The 20,848-nt window shown below is 39.7% G+C and overlaps 1 protein-coding gene across 2 annotated transcripts in view; it reads right to left on the bottom strand.

Annotated features, from left to right (window-relative positions):
- Positions 1-16,977, bottom strand: part of CREB3L2 (cAMP responsive element binding protein 3 like 2) — a 165,325-nt gene extending 148,348 nt beyond the window's left edge. Inside the window, exon 1 of one of the 2 annotated variants that reach the window (XM_007504387.3) lies at positions 16,390-16,977. In XM_007504387.3, coding sequence (XP_007504449.1) covers positions 16,390-16,491 — 102 coding nt within the window. In that variant the 5' untranslated portion in view covers positions 16,492-16,977. The remainder of the gene's footprint in view (positions 1-16,389) is intronic. The other variant, XM_001367794.4, reaches the window with a different exon arrangement.
- Between the last annotated feature and the right edge of the window lie 3,871 nt (positions 16,978-20,848).

Genomic DNA, 20,848 nt, shown 5'->3' on the forward strand with positions numbered 1-20,848 from the left:
CAAAAGAGTAGTCAGGACAGAAGTCAGAGAGTAGGACTTTAAGAAGAGAATACATAAAAAATTAGTATAAATCATCTAAAAAAGAGCAGCAAAAAAGGGGGATGATACATAGTCAGGAGAGGCAGCACAATGAAAAGATTACTTTCATAGATTTAAAAGTTGAATGGTGTCAGTGGGGATGGAGAGGTTAACAAAACAAGAGAAAGAAAGGGTATAAGTACAGAAATAAGGACTCCCCAGTGAAGGGGAAGGGTTTTATGAGAGGAGGGATCTAGGAGTGAAGTTCAATTACCCAACAACCACGGTAATTTACAATTACTATAAGAAGGGAAAGCTGACTGTGACATTCCTTCAATTCCACCCCCCTCCCACCCCAGGCATTTGGCCCTCCAAATATCCAGAATATCAGGAAGAACCATAGCACATATTCAGAGAAAACATTATAGCCTAGGTGCCTGGAGACCCCCAGAGCCATGTCTGCCATTTCCTCTAGGCAAAACTCCCCATCTGGTTGCTGCACCCAGATATGAAGAGGGGAGTTACAAAGAGACTGCAAAAGTGAGGGTGGGGGGAGCAGGGGGAAGGGAATCTAGGTGGGTCAGTGGTTTGAGAGCCAGGTCTAGAGACTGAAGGTCCTGGGTCAAATGTGCCCTCAAGACACTTCCTGTGTGAACCTGGGCAAGTTACTTACCCCCCATTGCCTAGACCTTGTGGGGGGGAGGGAGGGAGGGGGAGAGAGAGAGAGAGAGAGAGAGAGAGAGAGAGAGAGAGAGAGAGAGAGAGAGAGAGAGAGAGAGAGAGAGAGAGAGAGAGAGAACCCTGAAATATCAATTTGGGAATAAAATTTCAAGATAGGTTTTATAATTGCTATCCTCAAGATTGTCTCAAGAGGCCCAGATTCCACATGGGCCTCTTCTTTGGATGCCATATTGTAGGTGGAGTGGATCCTGTGTTCTTGGAGGCTATGATTGCAGAGAAAAAGCTATGGAAGTTTGTCCCCAGCTAAGAAAGTGTTGAACTTATGACTGTGGTATGACTCTAGATCTGTCTTTTGAAGACAAACTTAGCTATGGAGAAAGTACTCACATCAGAAAAATCAGAGATCCTTGAAATATGGAAGTAGAGAACAATTAGTCTTGTTCTGTTCCAAATTCACAGATGGCTGGCCCCCTTAACTGTAGCCAGCTGTGTCCAAATTGTACGTCCTTGGTCTCAAGAGGAACTGCCAAGAGAATAAGGACAAATCTATGCAAATACAGGTGTTGAAATGGAAAAGCAATTTTTAAAAGGATGTTTTATTGGCAATGGATGAGACATGGCATATACATGTACAAATAAGAGCAAATGCAAATTGAATGTGATAGCCAAGAAAATTGCTTTCATTACATATTCGGAAGCAAGATGTTGGACCTGCTCCTTTTTTTCCATCTCAAGAATTCTTCCTAAGCCATTAGTGAGGAATCAGGAAATATTTTAAGATTTTGCATTATATTTTCTCAAGTGAGACTTGAAACTAAAAATCTAGCTTGGGTTCAGAAATCAGTTTGGGGAGGGAAACAGGTAGATAGTTTCTTAATTTAAAAAATACAAATAACTAAGATGTTATCAACTCAGCACAGTTCTCTTTCCCTTCCTTCCCCCCCCCCTTCTTCCATGACACCCCCATATTGTGCCACCCATAAAATCTGGAGCTATAATAAAGCAGGCATGACCAGTAATTGCATTCAATCTTCCTCCTGGGCCACAAGTGAGAAACAGATACTTCACTTGAGGAAGAAATGTGAAAATCCAGGCCTTCTACAAGTAGCCTCCAGCTCCTGAATGAGAGAGGCTCCAAAAATTCATTTATCTGACAGTTGCTTGAGCTCAAAACACAATTGCCCATAGAAACACTGGTATAAATAGTTCTTAGGTTCCCAAGCTAGCCCACCAAAACCTTGGATAATTTATAACGTCAAAACAGAAATCAGAAGGCCCAGGTTCAAGGGTAGGCTCTGCCATTGAATGGATATGTGCCTTTTGGCAAGCCACCTAGCCTCTTGGAGTCTCAGTCTCCTCATTTGCAAAATAGAAGTACTAGTGCATCTTGAGTTTCAAGTCTATTTCTCCTTGCTTGTCCTGTAGTATTAGCAGCAAGAAGCAATTCCTGTGTTAGAGGGCAGTGATGAAAAACTGCCTCAGGTATAGACAGAGGACAGAAGCAATCTAGATGCAAGAGAAATCTGTAAGTCAGATAGATGCTTGTGTCTGACAGCCTGAAAAGTGGAAAGAACACAGGACTTGGAATTGAAAGATCTGGACCTGGATTTTGCCACATGGCCTAGGGTAAGTCAGTTTATCTTCCCTGAAGCTCAATTTCTCCTTTGTAAAAATATCCCTTAAGCATCTTTCCTGGAAGCATTTTCATTGAGAAGAGCTTTTTAAACTGTAGAGTGTAATGCTACATGACTAGAGCAAAATAAGTTGGTGTGTAGAGTGCTAGGGGAGTCTTGAGCTTGAATCCTGACTGAGACATTTACTAGCTGTGTGGCCTTAGGTAAGTTATTTAAAACCTCTCCTGGCCTCAATTTCTCTATCTGTCAAATGGGTTATAAAAGCAGCACTTATATCACAAGGATTGTTGTAAGGATTAAGTGGGATAATATACATAAAGCATTTTACAAATCTTAAAAGTTATATATTTATAAATACTAATGATGATGATGATGCTAAATGAGATCCATTATCTACACATACCATAAGGGTAATTTTCTTTGGGACTTGTATGTGTATTTATGTACGTGTATATGTGTGTGTGTGTTTTCTATTCGTGTCTTCCTGACTATAATGTTCTTTAAAAGTTCTATTGATATCTTTGTTATTTTACAGATCATTTTTCAATAATGACCCCCACAATACACCCTGAGCCCTCTTGTATAACAAAAAAAAAAATAGTCTAGCAAAATTGACCAATGAAATCCTCACATCTGACAATGAATATAACTTTCTGGATCCATAGTGCTTCATCTCTCAAAGACCTCCTTCTTCTTGCTTTGAAAGCAAATCCTTCAGATGAAAACTGAACCAGTTCCCTTTTACTGCTTCCCTAGAGCAATGATTCACTTGTGATTGAGTCTATCTTAGGTATTTAGTTGAACAAACCACCACTCACTGCCCCAGTGGGAGGAAGCAGAAGGAACAGGATAGAAAAGGTCAAAGACTTGACTTCCTGTGTTTATTTCAGTTTCCTCTTGTGTACCTGAAGGGAACAACTAATGATAAATAATCATCACTGCATATAATTCTCCCAACCTGGCTCCACCCCCAAATCATTGTTTTGTTAAAAATATGTCTCAAAAAAATAGTCACAGAGTCAAAGACTCTGAGTTGGAAATTAATTCAGAGGATGCCCACTCCCACCCTTTGCCAGAACAAGGTTCCCCTCTACAATATCCCCAACAAATGGTTGATCATCCATTCTTTGCTTAAAGACCTCCATAGAGAGGAATTCAACCATCCCCTCTGTACCTCTGAATAATTCTAATTGATGGAATGTTTTCCTTAAATCAATAATAAATCTGCTTCTTTGCACCTTCTATCCATTGCCTCTAGCTCAGCACCTAAGGGCACTCAGAATATATTTTAATCCTCTCAATTCAAATACACTAAAATACCCTAAAGCTATCCCCACCCTAAGTTTTCTCTTCTCTGGGCTAATCATTCTCACTTCCTTCAACCTCCCTTGTGGCATGCCATCTTGGTCACCCTCTTCTGGACATGCTCTGGCTTGTATTTGGCACCCAGAAATGAACACAGTAGTTCAGATATGATAAGGGCAGGGCATTGCATGACAGTTCTATCACCTGTCTTCGTAGTTCTAGGTACCATGCTTCTTTTAATTCAGCCTAGCATTAGATTGGCTACCATATAGCCCTGACTCAAGAGAAATTTACAATCTTCAATAACACTCCCCCCCCAAGACCTTTTACAAATAAACTATTCTCTAGCCTCACCTCCTCCATCCTGTGCTAGTAAAATTGGTTTGGGGATTCCAAGTGTGGAAATCTACACTTACCCTGAAGAGGTTTCATGTTAATTGCTTTGGCCCATTGTTTTTGGCCTCAGATCCTGCCCATCCAATCTCTTAGACCTCTCCAAGCTCTGCTTCACCCGCATGTCTGAAAAGCATCCCATCTACACTTTGATCCAAATCACTTGGAGAAAATGCTGAACAAAAGAGGTCCTATCATGGATTCCTTTGTTGTTGTTTTTTTAAACTCTTACCTTCCGTCTTAATATCTAAGACAGAAGAACTGCAAGGTGAGGTAATCCAGGGCTAAGTGATTTGCCCAGGGCGGCACAGCTAGGAAATTTCTAAGGCTAGATTTGAACCCAGGACTTCCTGATATCAGACCTGGTGCTCTATCCATTATCTAACTGCCCTCCCCTCATGGATTTCTAAACTATTCTACTAGAGACTTCTTTCTATACACTCTGCAAGGCTCCTTGTATCTATGTCAAGCAAGTCAGGGGGAATGTTTTCCTCCATGATTATCTCAAGTTCTCCAGCCTAGAAGCCCTTATGTAACAGAAACTGAAAAGGTCCAAGATTCTTCCAACTAAATGAAGTGATGAAAGAATGAAATGCTAAAATCTTAGCATAAACTACTAAGAGGAAGTAGGGGTTAGCCTACCTAAGCACACACTTTAGCACCAGGACCGGGTCTCCAACAAAAATTTAACACTGATGAAAATACTTGTTATAAATTCATGTAATAGAATGCTAAACCTGGGATCCAAAAGACCTGGGCTCAAGTGCCATTTGCTGGAATGACCATGATTAAATCTCTTAACTGTCTGGTACCTAAATTATTTATGGTGGTATAATTCAGGTAGAATACCACCTATCTCACAGGGTTGTTGTAAGGTTCAAGTGTTTTACTTACTTCTAAAGTACTATTAAAAATGTCAGTTGCTGTTGTTTGAAGTAGTTAAGTGGCACAGTGGATAGAGCACCAGGCTTGGAACTAGCAAGATTCAACTTCTTGAGTTCAAACCTAGCCTCAGACACCTATTACTATATGACCCTGTGCATGTCATTTAATCCTGTTGGCCTCAGTTTCCTTATCTGTAAAATGAGTTGGAGAAGGAAATGGCAAACCATTCCAGGATCTTTACCAAGAAGAACCCAAATTGGATCATAAAGAATTGGACATCGCTGAAACAAACTCAACAATAAGTCAATTTAGATTATTATGATAAACTTTTAGATACTTCCAGGATGCTGGACATTATACATGAGGCAAGCTAGCCCATCTTCATTGAACCCATGGTCTCACTGAGACAAGACCCATTACATACAGACACACAGACAGACAGACAGAAACACACACACACCACACACACACACACTAACCAGTGAGTTCCTACTACTATTCCTGACTAGGTAAGCTAATACACAAGCTTGCAGAACCTGGAAGACCACAGAAGGTAAGATGTATTTGTGAACAATAGGTTGAGGAAAGGGTATAAGACCATGGCTAAAATCCAAACATGAATTTAATAGTGAGATGACAATTTAATTTTCTCCAGACTTTCTCAAAAGCACTCTTCCCCATCAACTAAGTTATAAATATAGGGTCCTCAGCCAAAAGGAATTCCCCTTATAAAGCTATTCAGACATTTCCAAGATAGAGAAATATGAAAAGACCAGGATTTTCCACACAAATTACTGGAAGGTGAAGTGGTAGTTGTCTCCCCCCAGGCCCCCCCCCCCCAGTCTCCATTCATGTGCCAAGAACTTTAAAGAGATTTCTTTCTGAAGTTAAAAATAAAAAAAATTTTTTTTAAGGCTTCCCACTGCAGTGTCTGCCTTTTTTAGTTCCTTGTTTTGTCTGGATTTTTAAAGATTTAGTAGGTTAGGGAGCAGAGACTACAAAATCCCAAAACTATATCTGACAGTTGAGTTGAACAAACCAAATACACAACTATGTGGTATAAAAAGTGCTCCAGCACTTTGGGGTTTAAAAAAAAATAGTCTATAAAGTCTTGACGTCAATCTGGAAATTAATCTCTAGAGATGTGTCTCAAGGACCTGTCCTTGATCCGATTTTCATTTGATCTGAACAAAGGCATTGATAGTATCTTTGCCAGATTTTCAGACAGTAAATTAGGTAGTATAGCTAATCTACGGAAACACAGAATCAGAATTTAAAAAATCTAGATGGTCTAGAACAACTGAGACCTCTTTAATAACAAGACAATGGTGAATAGGTATTGAGTCTACACTTCCATTTTGAAAAATTAGTTCTACCCCCACCTTAGCTTCCAGTTCTTTTCCACCACCAGAGGACCTAGAAATTAAGGGGATACCCATCAATGAGAAATAGCTGACCAAACTATGATATATAGATGTAATAGAATAATTTTGTGTTATAAGAAAAGAAAGGGGAGGTATCAGCTAGATGGCTCAATGGATAGAGAGCCAGGCCAAAAAATGGGAGGTCCTGGGTTCAAATGTGACCTCAGATACTTTCTAGCTATGTCACCCTGGGCAAGTCACATAACCCCAGTTGCCTAGCCCTTACCACTCTTCTGCCTTCAAATTCATACTTAGTATTGATTCTAAAACAGAATGTAAGTTTTAAAAAATAAAAAAAGTGAAGGGGATGGTCTCAGAGAAAACTTGGAAGACATAAGCTGATGTAAAGTGAATACAATCAGAACAGCAATTTTCCTAATAATGACACTGACAAGACAAACAACTTTGAAAGATATCAGAACTGTGATTAATGCAATGACCAACCAGAATTCCAAGAAATTCATGATGAAACATGCCACCCACCTCCTGATTGAGAGGTGATCAGATGAAAAATATAGATTGAGACATGTCTTTTTTGGACATGGTCAACACCAGAATTTGTTTTGTTTTACCATGTATGTTTGTTACAAGGAGACCTTGCCCTTCCCTTTTTTTCTTTTTCTTTTTTCAGTGGTAGGAAAGGAAGATGGAGATGGGGTGATAAAAAAATCAAAATTTTAAATTAAAAAAATAAAATGCAATTAAAAATGCTCAACCGCACAAATATGAGGATGAATGGCAAGTCTTTAGTTTGTAGAGAGGAGGATGGATAAATATTTTATTGAAAAGTTGATATGTCTTTATGACATATGTTTTTAAGAAATCAATATAAGTAGAGGCTACATTAACATAAACAGGGAATCTAGATGGAGACAAGAAAGTTATGTAGCTTTAACAGAAACAAGGGACAGAAATTCCAGAAAGTTCGATATTAGTTTAGCATAAGGAAAAATTTCCTAACTCTTAAAACTTTCCAAAAAATGAAATGGCCTGGTCAAAAGATTCACTATCACTTATGCCTTTTAAGCAAAGACTTGATGACTTTTTGTCTGGAATGTTAGTGGGAGCTGTTTAGGAATGGGCAGAAGTATGCATGGCCTCTTAGACCCCTTCCAACTATGTGATTTGATATGATACTTTTAGGGGCCAATTTACTTCACATGAGGCAAAACAAAACCAAAAATAAAACTATCCATTTAAATAAAAGTCACAATCTGTACTTACCACCAGGGAAAGGAGGCAAGAAAGTGTGACTAGCTTAGATTGAGCCATTCTAAATCTTGGGGAAAGAATTCAAGAGTTGTCTCCCACTATTAGTGAGTCAGGAGCATCTTTATATATGAAAGACAGTATGTTAGAGAGTCAGGAAAAACAAAATTACCAAAGAGATTTTACATATACCAGATAGCTCAAAGGTTTGGTTCACCTGTCATGATGAAATATAAATCCTGTGGGCACATATATTGAATTATTCTAGATGTTCTGAAAAGTACCAGCAAAACTAAACTGGCTTGTTTTAGTAAAAGGGTAGAGCCTCTGCTAAGGGAAGATGGGACAATGATAACTTTGCTAGGCAGGGAAACCAGTAAAAACCCTTAACTTAGACACACTGATGCTTCAGGAATACCAAAGCACTAAACCAGCTTACATGTTCGTGTTCGTTCTCTCTCTCTCTCTCTCTCTCTCTCTCTCTCTCTCTCTCTCTCTCTCTCCTCCCTCCCTCTCTCTCTCTCTCTCTCTCTCCCTCCCTCCCTCTCTCTCTCTCTCTCTCTCTCTCTCTCTCTCTCTCTCTCTCTCTCTCTCTCTCTCCCTTCCTCCCTCTGTGTGTGTGTGTGTGTGCATGTTTACATAACAGACTCTGAATGAGTCAATATCCCCAAGATAAATTTCTTACAAAGATAAAGATGGCTTAAAGTTTCTTCAGTTTTTATTAGCCACACGAATAATAAGTTTGACAAATGAAAGGTCTGCTAAGCTAAGGAAAGTGGGGGAAGAAATGGTATAGCTGGCTTTGCTTCAAGACCTACTATGGAAGGTCTTCTTGTTGAATTGGAGGGATCCCCAGGTTTAAACTTCATCTGCATGGAGGTAATCACTGAAGTCTCAAAAATGGATAAGTTCTTCAAAGGCATAAGAGTTGAACCAGGAAAAAGGAGCCAGGACTGAGAAGCCGAACTACATTTAGAGGGTAAGAGGAGAAAGAGGAACCTGGGAAGCAATACTAACAGTGGAAATTCAGTGGCCAAGAAAGGAAAGAGAAATAAAAAGAAAGGGTGATCAATGGAGTCACAAGCTTCCATGAGGTTAAAAAAAATGATCAGTAAAGGCCTTTTATACCTGATTATTAGGGAATCCCATTATGACCTTTGATAGAGCAGTTTCATGAGAAGTGGGGCTCAAAGGCAAACCTGCTGGGGGTTAATGAATGAGAGAATGAGTGATAAGGAAATGGAGACAAAAGGTGTAGACTTTGTTTCTAGAAGTTCGATAGTGGAAAGAAGATAAATGGAACATTGATTTGAAGAAACAGCCTGGTCAAGTGAAGGGTTTTATTTTGTTTTGTTTTCAATATAGAAGGGTCCTATCTATTTGCTTAAGTCAGGGAGACTTGAGGCAGTGGAGAGGGGGAAACTAAAGAAGTTTGGGAAAATACTACCTATAATGACAGATCTGTAAAGAGTACAAGGTCCCAGATTACACCAGGGAGAGATTCTGAGCTGAATATAAGGGTGGATGAGGAAGCAGGCACTGAATAACTTCTACTTTTCAGTTATGCAAGAGGCAAAGTCACCTGCCAGGTGTGAAGGAGAGAAGTCAAGATGAAGGTTTCTGTTTCTGATCAAATCCAAATGAGAAAGGCTTGATTGTACTTAATTTTCCCAAGCATATTTCTTTTTTTTTAAAACCCTTACCTTCTGTCTCAGAATCAATACTGTATTGATTCTAAGGTAGAAGAGTGGTAAGGAATAGGCAATGGGGGTTAAGTGACTTGCCCAGGGTCACACAGCTAGGAAGTATCTGAGGCCAAATTTGAATCTAGTATCTCTTGTCTCCAAGTCTGACTCTATCCACTGAGAGCTACCTATCTGCTCCTTCCCAAACATATTTTAAACTAACCATATCCATCTATGAGATTTGCATAGCTATCCACAAAATTCAAATATCTATCTATAAGAGACCACATTTTTAAAAAGTATGAAAGGCTACTTAGCTCAGGAGTTCTTAAACTAGGATCCATTAACTTTTTCCCATAATAGTTTGAGAGCTATATTGCAATATAACTTCCAAACATATATTTTATCTTATAACGTGTACAAACTAAGAAGGGATTACCAGACAACAAATGGCATCCATGACCCCCTAAAAGACGAAGAAACCAAGCTCTACACTTTAAGAACTAGCTGAGATCTAATCCTCTCTAGGAAAGCTTTGCCAATCCCCCTTATTGCTCAGGCTTCCCCCATATGGATTTCCTCCATCTGAGCTTATCTCTATCTTAATAGTACATGCCTGTTTGCCTGTCATCTTCTCTATTAGACTGTGAGCTCCCGAGGACAGGGACTATTTGGTTGTAGTTGTTAGGTCTTTCTTGGTACCCCCAAGGCTTAGTATTGCCAGCACAAAGCACTTGCTTAGTAAATGCTTATTGATCGAATGAGTTGGGTTTCTACCAATAGCACTCACAATTAGTAGACCTTTATAATCATTTCAAAAAGCATTTCTCAAGCACCACAGTGTGTCCTACCCTATTCTAAGCACCATAAGAATGAAAAAAAAAATTAGCAAAAAGCACAACTCCTGCTATCAAAGACAAAACTTCTCTCCCTCAATCCTCCCAAGGGGAGATAACTCCTCATTTATTTCATGGGTACAGAGATGCAGATTGCCTGAGAAGACTGAAGTCCCACAAATCTTTTAATACATAGTAGGTAAGAGAGGGTAAAGAGGGGCAGCTAGATGGCTCTCATTGGATAGAAAGCCAGGTCTAGAGGTGGGAGGTCTCAGGCAACAAGCTGAGGCCACAAGCATGCACGCCATGATGGACAAGAATGACTTGTTCTGCTCAAAGCATCAAGGTAAGCTTTGTGGCTGCAAGAAACTGTACATACACAATGGTAACCAACAGACTTCAAACTTGTCTGGGAGTGAGGGGGCTGTGTACCCCAAACACATAAAAAAAGGCGGGTGAGACCGCTGAAGACAGCTGAAGCAGCCATAGTGGAGCTCTGGGTGAAATACAGAAGATGTGCCAAAGTCATCCACTGCATCCTGGGCCAATGCCAGTTGTCCTGACTTTTGTCTTACCACTGAATTTCTGGTAGAGAATGAGGCTGTCACTTTTTGCAACTCTGCCTCAGTTAAATCTAATTCACTGGCAAGTCAAGATATCATTTTGTACTGTGGTTGGTCCAAAATGAAGGACAAATCATAACAACAACAAACTTTTCTGTTGATGAAGCAGCTGTGGTCAGAATCAAAAGGAAAAAAAAAAGTCCCTCCTGCAGTATTTGGTGGGAAAACCTACTTTCTTGCCTACTACAGTTTCTTGCAGCCACAAAGCTGGGCGATAGGTGGACACCATAGGTGGACAGCCTTGTCAAGCCTTCCCATCAGAGATGCTGGCTCTCCCTTCATATCCCATAAGCCCCTACAGAAGAATGTAGGTGTTCTAGTAGCAAAACTACATTCATTTCTCCCCAAAAGAACACACCTGAATAGTTTTGAGGAAGTCACTAGCCACACTAGTCAATTCCAAAGGCCTAAAGCCAATGGACCAAGAAAAAGGAAGGCATGTCTGGCCTCATCAACTTTCTCTGATAAAGGAGCATCTGCCTTCCTTGATGCTTTGAGCAGAACAAGTCATTCTTGTCCATCATGGCGTGCATGCTTGTGGCCTCAGCTTGCTGCCTCAGGCTTTGCCATTTGATCCAGAAGCAGAAAGCCTAGATATTTTAGTAAACTAGGGCAATGTCTTCAGTGTGTCAGGATATATGAGTGTCTTGTGAAGACCTCACTGGAATGTCGCAGCCGGCCAGGTTTTCCCTATAACACCTCCCTGCCCCACTTCCAGATCTGACCTTGGTTTGTTAATAAAAAGGCTCCTGCCCCTGGGTTCTATTAGCACAACTCAGCACTATTTGATGAGCCTGGCAAGTGATAAATTGTGTTTGAGTTTAATAATAATAAAAAAGCATTTTCATAGGACTTGAAAGTTTATAAAGCACTTTACATCCTCTCAATAACTTTGTGAGGCAGGTACTCTTTATTAATCCTCATTTTACAGATGAGGAAACTGAGTCACTGAGACACTAAGTGACTTGCCCAGGGTCACAAAGGTAGTCAGGATCTGAGGCAGGACTAGAACTCAGGTCTTCTTAATTCTAAGTGCTGAGCTTAATCTACTGTACTACCTAACTTTCATTCCATGAAAAGCCATTCTTGATTTAACATTCTTATGTTTTCAGATTTTTTTTTAATGCTACAGTAATTTCTACATAGAAATAGGCCTACTCTGAACATTCCCTCATAAGAAAGAACATCAAACAAAATTATGTACACTACATATGTATGTACATTGCATCCATTGTTCTACTAAGAGGGAAGTGGGCCTCATTACCTGTTCTCTTAGACTAAGTCGTTCATTTCAATTAATCAACATTTAGCTGTTTTTTAAATATTGTTTTTATTAAAACTGTGATGGACTTTGGAGTTTTTTAACACTTTGGATGAGCTAAAGTTTTCTGATGAGAACAAATATCATCAGATGCCATTCCTAGCTGTATGACCCTGGGCAAGTCACTTAACCCCAATTGTCTAGTCCATAACTAATTCTGGGAGGAAAGTAATCAGGCCATTTTATGGAAACTCAGATTCTAGTTCCAGTTCTGCCAATGAGTTGATATACATCTTGAGGAACTCACCTCCCTTCTCTGAGGCTCAGTGTCCTCATGGTTGGATTAGCACTGACATGCTATTTCAAGATAAATAGCATGGGCAGATCCAACTAATTCATGGATGACTAAAAAGTATGTGTATACTAGCAGTTTCATTGTAACATCAGCATCCACACATGAGTGCTTTCAGATTTCCTAGGAGGTGATCAAGTCAGGAAATCTTAAGCTAATGGGGAAAATGACAAATGACACCTTCTCTCCATGCTCAATTCTCAACCAATAGGGCTGCATCAAGTAAAACTGGCTTTCCCTCCCCTTCCCTTACTCCAATCACCCCACTCCTAAACTTATAACATGAGAAACAAATTCTGAGCCAAAAAATACTAATAATGTATTCCAAACCAATGGGAATCCTACATATCTCAGACAAATTAGCACACAACATTTAGGGGTGACACATAAGCAGACCAACAATTAAGACCTCTTTGAATCTATCTATATGTTCACTAATACCTTTTTTTTTTTTTAAACCCTTACCTTCTGTCTTAGAGTCAATACTGTGTATTGGCTCCAAGGCAGAAGAGTGGTAAGGACTAGGCAATGGGGGTCAAGTGACTTGCCCAGGGTCACACAGCTGGGAAGTGTCTGAGGCCAGGTTTGAACCTAGGACCTCCCGTCTCTAGGCCTGGCTCTCAATCCACTGAGCCACCCAGCTGCCCCCCACTAATACCTTTTGAAGGAATAGTTCCCATAGAAAACCACACTTGGAGTTAGGAAGACTTGGGTTTGAATCCTACCTTCCATACTAAATAGCTATGTGTCCCTGGGTAAGTCCTTTAACCTCTTAGAGCAGCATTGGTGAAGTATCAGCACACTTGCCAGGCCAGCATGAGGGAGCTGCTCTGGTCCCCCTCTTCCCAGTGCCTGAGGACATTTTTTTTACATTCCCCACCCCTCTGTCCAGCCACCCAAATCAAGCACTTCTGCTCTATGGGGTACTCACAGGCAACTTGAAGTTGCAGTTTGGGCACTCAAACTTGAAATGTTTGCCAATGCTGTCTTAGAGTCCCAATTTCCTCATCTAAAAATTACGTATAATAATGCCTACTCCCAAAAGATTGTAAGAATCAAATGATTTAATGTAAAAAAGGGTTGTGAAAAACCTGAAGAGCTGTAAATGTAAGCTTTAAAAAAAACACCAAGTATACAATGTAATATTGGTATTAAAAAGATACACCTTTGTAGGGACAGTCTCAAGATCATCAAAAGCACCACACAATTTCCCAAATGCAATCAGACCACTCTCTCTTCTTCTGAATCTAGTTCACCATTCATCTGTGTAATGTGTCTGTATAATGTTTATATATTTATACATATCATATTTATATATTCTATATGATCATATATATTTCCTCTCCCAGGTTTGTATAGTTGGGTGCACAACTCAAAGAGCTGATACATGTATATGTATTGATATCAATAACGATATATATACACATATATACATATGGACATGCTGATTTGTGTATATATACACACACACACAAATGTATGTATGATCTATATCATAGCCAGAGTTTATATACATATAAATATATATATACTATCTAAGATATATCTATACACATACATATTTATACATATCATATGTGTATGTATATCATAGCCTAGATAATAGGTGTTTTTTATCCATTTGGTTCTTCCTCTGTAGACAAACCAAATCTTTTTCAATTGTTTGAGGTAAAGACCTAAGTTTTTGTTGCTCACTACTAGATGAGAACCCTGAAGCCCAGAGAAAAAAGCTTCAGTGTTCTTATCTATTTAAAAAATGAGGAGGTTGAGCTAGATGAACCTTCAGGTGCAATTCAGCTCTGATGCTATAATCCTATGACTATTTAAGAGGCTCTTCAATGTTCCAGGGTTTGATGCAATCAGTACAATTTCATCCACAAAAAGAAGGATCTGGGTATATCTATAGGTAATTTATTTATATCTATAAGTAATTTATTCCATTCATCCTCTTCACTGAACCTTCTCCAAGGCAAGGGCAAACACTTTTGTCAAGCAGTAACAAAACGAGAGTAAATGAAATGCTCATTTTATGTCTGACTTTGATTGATATTGATTATATTCATATCTTTCATGGTTTTATAGACTTTAACCACACATTCTCCTTGACTGTCTGAAAGCCAAACCAATACCTGAAAGGTCCTAACAATATCTAGAATGGCAACTTTTAAAAAGGTCTGTTCCTGAAAGTAGCATTTGACACTAATTATAGACACAGACGCTGAAAAATTTTTATATTCTTTTTTTTAATCCTTACCTCTCCCATCTTAGAATTAATATTACATAGTGGTTCCAAGGCAGAAGAGTGGTAAGAACTAGGCAATTGGGTTAAGTGACTTGCCCAGACTCACACAGTTAAGAAGAATCTAAAGTCAAATTTGAATCCAGGACCTTCCATCTTTAGGCCCTGCTCTCAATCCACTGACCACCTAGCTGCCCCTAAATTTTTACATTCTTAGGAGGTAATGGCACACAGAGTGTCCCAAAGTCTTAGTCCCAAATGTCTGGGACATTCTCTATTTAAGAATTGTTCAACAGCCTCTCCTTGATGACTAAAATGGAATTCTATCTGAAGAATATACTATTAGAGGTGCTCTGAAGCACCCTATGTGCCCCTAGGAAGTTAAGGAGATCAAAATAAAATAACTTAAAGTCAACAATTCCCTAAATGCTTAAATAATGAATTACCCATCTAAATTCATTCATTCTAAAAAACTGATCCATCATTGTGCTAGAATCAGAATACAAAAATAAGATAATGCTTACACTCCTGGAGCTTAGTAGAGAAAAATGAAAAGACAGTAGCAACTATAATGTAAATTAGAACATGATAAATGCAGAGGGGACCAAAAACAAAGGCATCTGGAGTGGTCTTCTCAGGACCTGAATATGGCAATAAATTCAGCAGATTATTCTGCACATCTGGCTACCACCCCATCTGAAACTGACTCTTCCGTGGAAACCCAGAACTGTACATTTTTCAAACAAGGCTTTACTCATCCACCACAAACACTAGTGAGAACTGCTGGGAGGGCCTCATCTTTTTTTCCAAAGAAACTTAAGATAGAGGCAGAGACCCAAGAGAGGTGGAGCCTGTGGGGTCATTTTGCAAAAAAAGTTTCAAATATCCTGGCACTGATCCTATTAAAAGAACTATGAAGGGGAAGTGGCCCAAATCTCTTATTTTCTTATTGGTGTTTTATATTTTCCCCTCCCCTTGAATTACAAACTTCTGTATTTACCAGGAAAGAAACAAAGAGATCACAAGTGCCCTCTATGTGAGCTGCTCAAAGAGCCTCATTTCATAAATTTCAAAACAAAATCCATGTCTAGTGACAATCCCTAACAGGGTCTACAAAATCCCCAGTGTAAGGGAACTGGCAAAACCTTAGGGGAAAGCATTTCTGAACTCTCCAGCTGCCTCAGATTTTCCATACTTCTGCTCTGGTTTTCCACTTTGGGTAGGAAGAAGTTTTCTGGGCTATGGAACCTCAAAAGCCAAAAGTAGAACAGCCTCGCCCAAAAAACGAGGCAGGCTCTTCAAACACAGAAAATTATATTAAAAGGAGGGACGGAGAGGAAGAATGAGAGGAACCGCGGAGTGGTACTACTTTTCCGCCTTAGTAAAGCTTTCATTTGGTTATAGTTGAACTGTTTCTTTTCCTTTCCTATTTTCCTATTACCAACATTCGTCAAAGTTGCAATATTACTTTTAAAACACTGTTAATAATTCCAGACTATCCCTGCCTTTGAGGGGTTTTCCAGAGCAGTAAAGTGAGATTCCAGATGTGAAAGTGATTTGAGAAGAAGAGTATCAGCTGTCTGACAAAGGCAAGGTATAGTGATTGAGCAGGCCAGTTACCTTTATTTTACTCAAATAAGTAAAATCACACTTCTCCCAGGTTGTTTTTTCCCTTTCCCCCTTTGCAATGCACCCTTGCCCAGCTTGCTCCCTACTCGTTCTCTTTCCAGCTGTTCCCTTTAGAGGCATCCTCCTCCTTCCCCGAGCAGTCCCTGCGCCGTCGGCCCCGTGGGCACCCAGGGACCCCGTGGAATCTCTCCATGGGCCCTCGTCTGCTTTCTCACCGTGTTGTACATCAGGTTGTCGGAATCCACGGGCTCTGACAGCTCGCTGAGTTTGCGATCCCAGTGCAACAGGTTCTGCTCCCCGCTCTCCAGCACCTCCATGGTGGGACGGGGAGCCTGCTGAGCCGAGGCTTCGGCGAGGAAGGGGGGCGGGGGAGGGACGGGATCTGGCGCAACTGGAGGCAGACAAGCACGAAGAATACCAGATTCGAGCGTGAGCGTGTCTTGCCTGGGGTGGGGGTGCGGGGTGAGGGCTTTAACCCTTGAAGAGAAAAAGAACCTTTTCCCCCTGACAGAGGAGAAAGAAGAAAAATGTCCCTCTCGGGGTCACTCGAGAAAGAAAAGTGCCAAGGGCTGGAGACAGGTTGCCTCAACCCAGGACGCAGGATGGAAGAACTTAAGGGGGGACTCCCATCCAAAATGCAGTGAGGAGTAGGGTTCTCATCCCAAAAGGATTCCCTTTGCGCCCAGCAACATCCTCTCTCCTCACCCCCCTTAACTTTTCCACAGCTGGTCCAAACTCGAAATTAATTCCCTACTTTACTTTGCTCCAGCCCCAAACCCTAGCTGAGGGTTCTCCTCCCTCCTACAAGTAGAACCAATCGGATGATCACTTTGTAGATATAATCCAATCAGTGATCTACTTCTTCTCCTCGGCCCGCCTACATGGGCGGGGGGTGAAGCCGCTCCTCCGCCCCGACCTAGGAATGTGGGAGGGGAGTCCCGGTTTGACGTCACCGGGTAACTCCTTCTCCTGGAAGCCCATTTGAGGGGCGGAGTTTTTCACTGAGGGCCAATGGAATAACCCGATCCAGAGGTAACTGGCAGGGAAGAAAGCCACTGGAGATCGGAAAGCTTTGAGTCTACGGCCAATGAAATAGGGACAAGAATACATTTTTTTAAAAGAGCAGGGGCGAGTTGTGCTTCCGCTGGAATTAAACTAATCCAGTAAGAGAAAATGCGGATGGCTGTGAAACAACAGGGGTCTGAGATTAGTTTAATCATCCTAATTTTATATCCTCTTTAACATCTTATGGTTTTCAAAGACATTTGGCTCCCTTTAACTCATATATTTTATTAAAATTAATTTATTTTATTAAATATTTTATTTTATTTTAAAATTTTATCAAAATAATATACATTTGCAATTTGTTCCCAGAGTTAGACAATATCCACAATAAACTGAAATTTATTGTGAACACCCTCCTTCAAATATCCTTTTCATTTCCTTCTGTCTCTTCCAGGACCTTTTCCCCTTCATTCAATGGGGAAAGGAGATAGGGTGAGGAAAGGGGACAATTAATAAGGCTCTGGATCCTTGCCCTCAAAGAGCTTATATTCTATACAGCAAGAGTTATAAAAATTTGTGAATAAATATATACAAATTAAAAGATGAAAAATGACTAAGAAGAGTGTGAGAAATATAATAGCTCCCTTCTACCAGGGAATTCAAGATGGATAGATGGATGAAGAGAGAAAGAGAAGAGATACAAACAGAGACATTTATTAAGTCTTGCTGTGTTCCAGGTACTGTATGAAGCACTGGAGATATAAATATAAGCAAGAGAGACAGTCCCTGTCCTCAAAGATTTTGCCCAATAGAATAATGGGTGAAGACAATGCATTAAGGGAAGTTAGAAAGTGGTGGGGACAGGGAGATTACACAGAAGAGGGGCATTTGGGTTGGGATAAGTAAGAGGTCATCCTTGAAATTCTTCTCTCTAAGATTAACATGATCTCCTAATTCCCAAGTCCAAAGACCTTTTCTCTTTTTTATTTTTTTTTCTTCTTGGACTCTCTGTAGCACTTGTAACTAACTACCTTCTCCTAGATACTCCCTCCCAAGAATCTATACAGCATGTTTTAGATTAATGTCTGATGAAACGGTTGTCCAATTCCACACACACAGTTAATGGTTAAATATACTGTTTTGTTCATTTCCCTATCACTTTAATTTGAACTGATTTTTGGACCTTTTTTTCTCTCTTCAAACCCCCTACAAAATCTCTCTCCTTACCTTCTCACCTAAGGTCCTCATATCATATTTCACACACACAAAGTTCATCTTTCTTGAGCTCCATTTTCTTCCCTCCTTCCATCTCAAATCCCCTTGACATTATTGCCCATTAAATCCCCTTTCAACTCAATCTGATGATGCCATTAAATTCATTTCTCCTTACCAAAGCCAGGCTTTCTAAATGAGCCCATCTCTCCCATGTTCTCTAGCAGTTTACTTCCAATGTGATCTCTTTTCTCTCTCTCTTTCTCCCTAAGAAATGTTAAATGACTTGCCTGGTCTTTCTTATTTCTCCCTAGAGGGTGAAGATGCCAAGAACATTATTACAAAATGTTTGGGAAAGCATATTTCAGCAATTTATCTGGTCATTATATTTGCTTCAGCCTTGAGAAAGTCATAGTCTGTCAAGACAATGCTCTTTTGAGTTCCCCCAAATAGGCAGTTATGTTCCTGACCTTTATGAGATATTTCAGCAGTTTGTGTCTCTAATCCCTGCTCTAATCAAAGTTGCTAGAAGGATTTGGAATTAATCATTTAATCAGCGTTTAGAGGTATCAGTATAACAGTTGCTGATGTAATTCCCTGCTTAGGTGAGCCTGGGGAACTCGCATCTAGGAGAGTCTTGATGATGTATAAAGGAAGTGCCATGGAAAGATTTGAAGATGTGTATATGTTCTGTAGTGGTCCTGGTCTGCTAAGCAAGTGATTAAAAGAAGCCTTTTTGATTGGTTACATAGCTGGAGCTGGGGTTGCCTTCCAAGTGTACTAGCCTTGGCCTTTTCTTTTCAGCTTCTCTGTCTTGGTCTAATTTCATTGATGACATTTAGTGAGAGATAGTTCTTTAAGAGGAGATGCCTTGAGCCCTCCTCCCACAGTCTGATGTCTAGTTCCATGAAACAGATCTTAGTCCTTTGACTCTATGCTTATATTTTCTATTTTAGGTGAAAAAATTGGAAACTCCAATCCAGTGAATTTCAAAAGGTCAGGAAAATGAGTCTATGGTCTTATGAGCATCTAGCTGTTGAACCCAACTCAGCATCCAAGCCCTAAGAAGCTGGGAATAACTTGAGACCCAAGCCAGAAGTAGCTAAAATGAAGATTCATCTATCATGGATGTTACAACTGGGCATGAATTTGGTGAGATCAATGTCCTGTGGAAGCTGTGCTAAGTTTAAACCCTTTCTTCCTAGAGTATGAGGTAATGTAAGAGAGAATATGCCCCTTAACTGTTGGGGGAAATATTTGAACTTTTATTCCTTTGATATCTTTGAAATAAATACCTTTTTTAAAAAAAATGTTAATTGATATTAAATTAAATGGTTAAATAGAACTAGGATGTTACTCATCAGCACCTAACAATGAGGAAAATACAACCAGTAGAGGCTTAATCCAATGGTATTAGGAAAAAAAAATACCCCAAGTTTCTTCCTGGTACTCGTAGGAACCCTAGAGAAAGACTTAGCCATCTGGTTCTGGGATAGTAGTCACAAGCATACTAGCTTCATCCATTTCTACTTTTATCTTTTTAAAAATATCACTGTTATTCCACCCTGGGTAATGATTAGCTTAATGAAACTTTTCTCCCAAAGGTCAATAAAATAGCAGCCCAAAATTTATACCAAACCTCAGTCCTCAAAAGTCTTTTAGATTTCAATATGAGACCACCAGACTGGGAAAACTTGTAATCTTCAACTCATCTAGGGTCCTTACATCAGCTTATCATAATATCTGAATTAAAAGTAACCTCAGGGGCCATCTTCACTAGGCAAAACCTGACCAAAACCCTCTACAAATTTTCAACAATCAAATTTCCAGTTTCTACTTGAAAATCCCTATTGAATTAGAACCCACTACCTTCTAGGCAGTTCCCATTCCATTTTTGAGAGAATGTAAGCTTCTTGAGGGCAGATACAGATTTATTTTTATCTTTGTGTATCTTCAGCGTCTAGCACATATAATAATATAATAAAATACTTGGTCAAATGATTTTGGATTACTTGAATTTTTAAAAAATATTTTATTGTTGCCTTTTGATTTTTTAAAATCCATGACTATTTTTCAGTAGTTTCTTTACTCTTATAAAAATGCTTCCTTGTAACAAAGAAAAAAGTTAAGCAAAACAAACTGACACAACAAGTTAGTCTGAGTACCTGCAAGGTTACCATGTATATAGTCTATTACCTCTCTGGCTGAAGAAGGAGGAGAGTTTCGTCTTTATTATTCTAGGACCAAGAATTGGAATGGCACTAATTGTTAGGAAGTTTTTTCTCACCATAAGCTGAAGTTTACCCACTATGAGACTTCTACCCATTGTGCCTAGTTCTGTCTCCTGGGGCCCAGCATAATAAATCTAATATGGCTTCTAAATCCTAGACCTCCAGGTACTTGAAAACAGCAATTGCAATTAAGTTTCCCCAAAGTTTTCTCTTTTCCAAGAGAAAT

The sequence above is a fragment of the Monodelphis domestica genome, chromosome 5 (genome assembly GCF_027887165.1).
Source record: "Monodelphis domestica isolate mMonDom1 chromosome 5, mMonDom1.pri, whole genome shotgun sequence".
NCBI lineage: Eukaryota > Metazoa > Chordata > Mammalia > Didelphimorphia > Didelphidae > Monodelphis > Monodelphis domestica.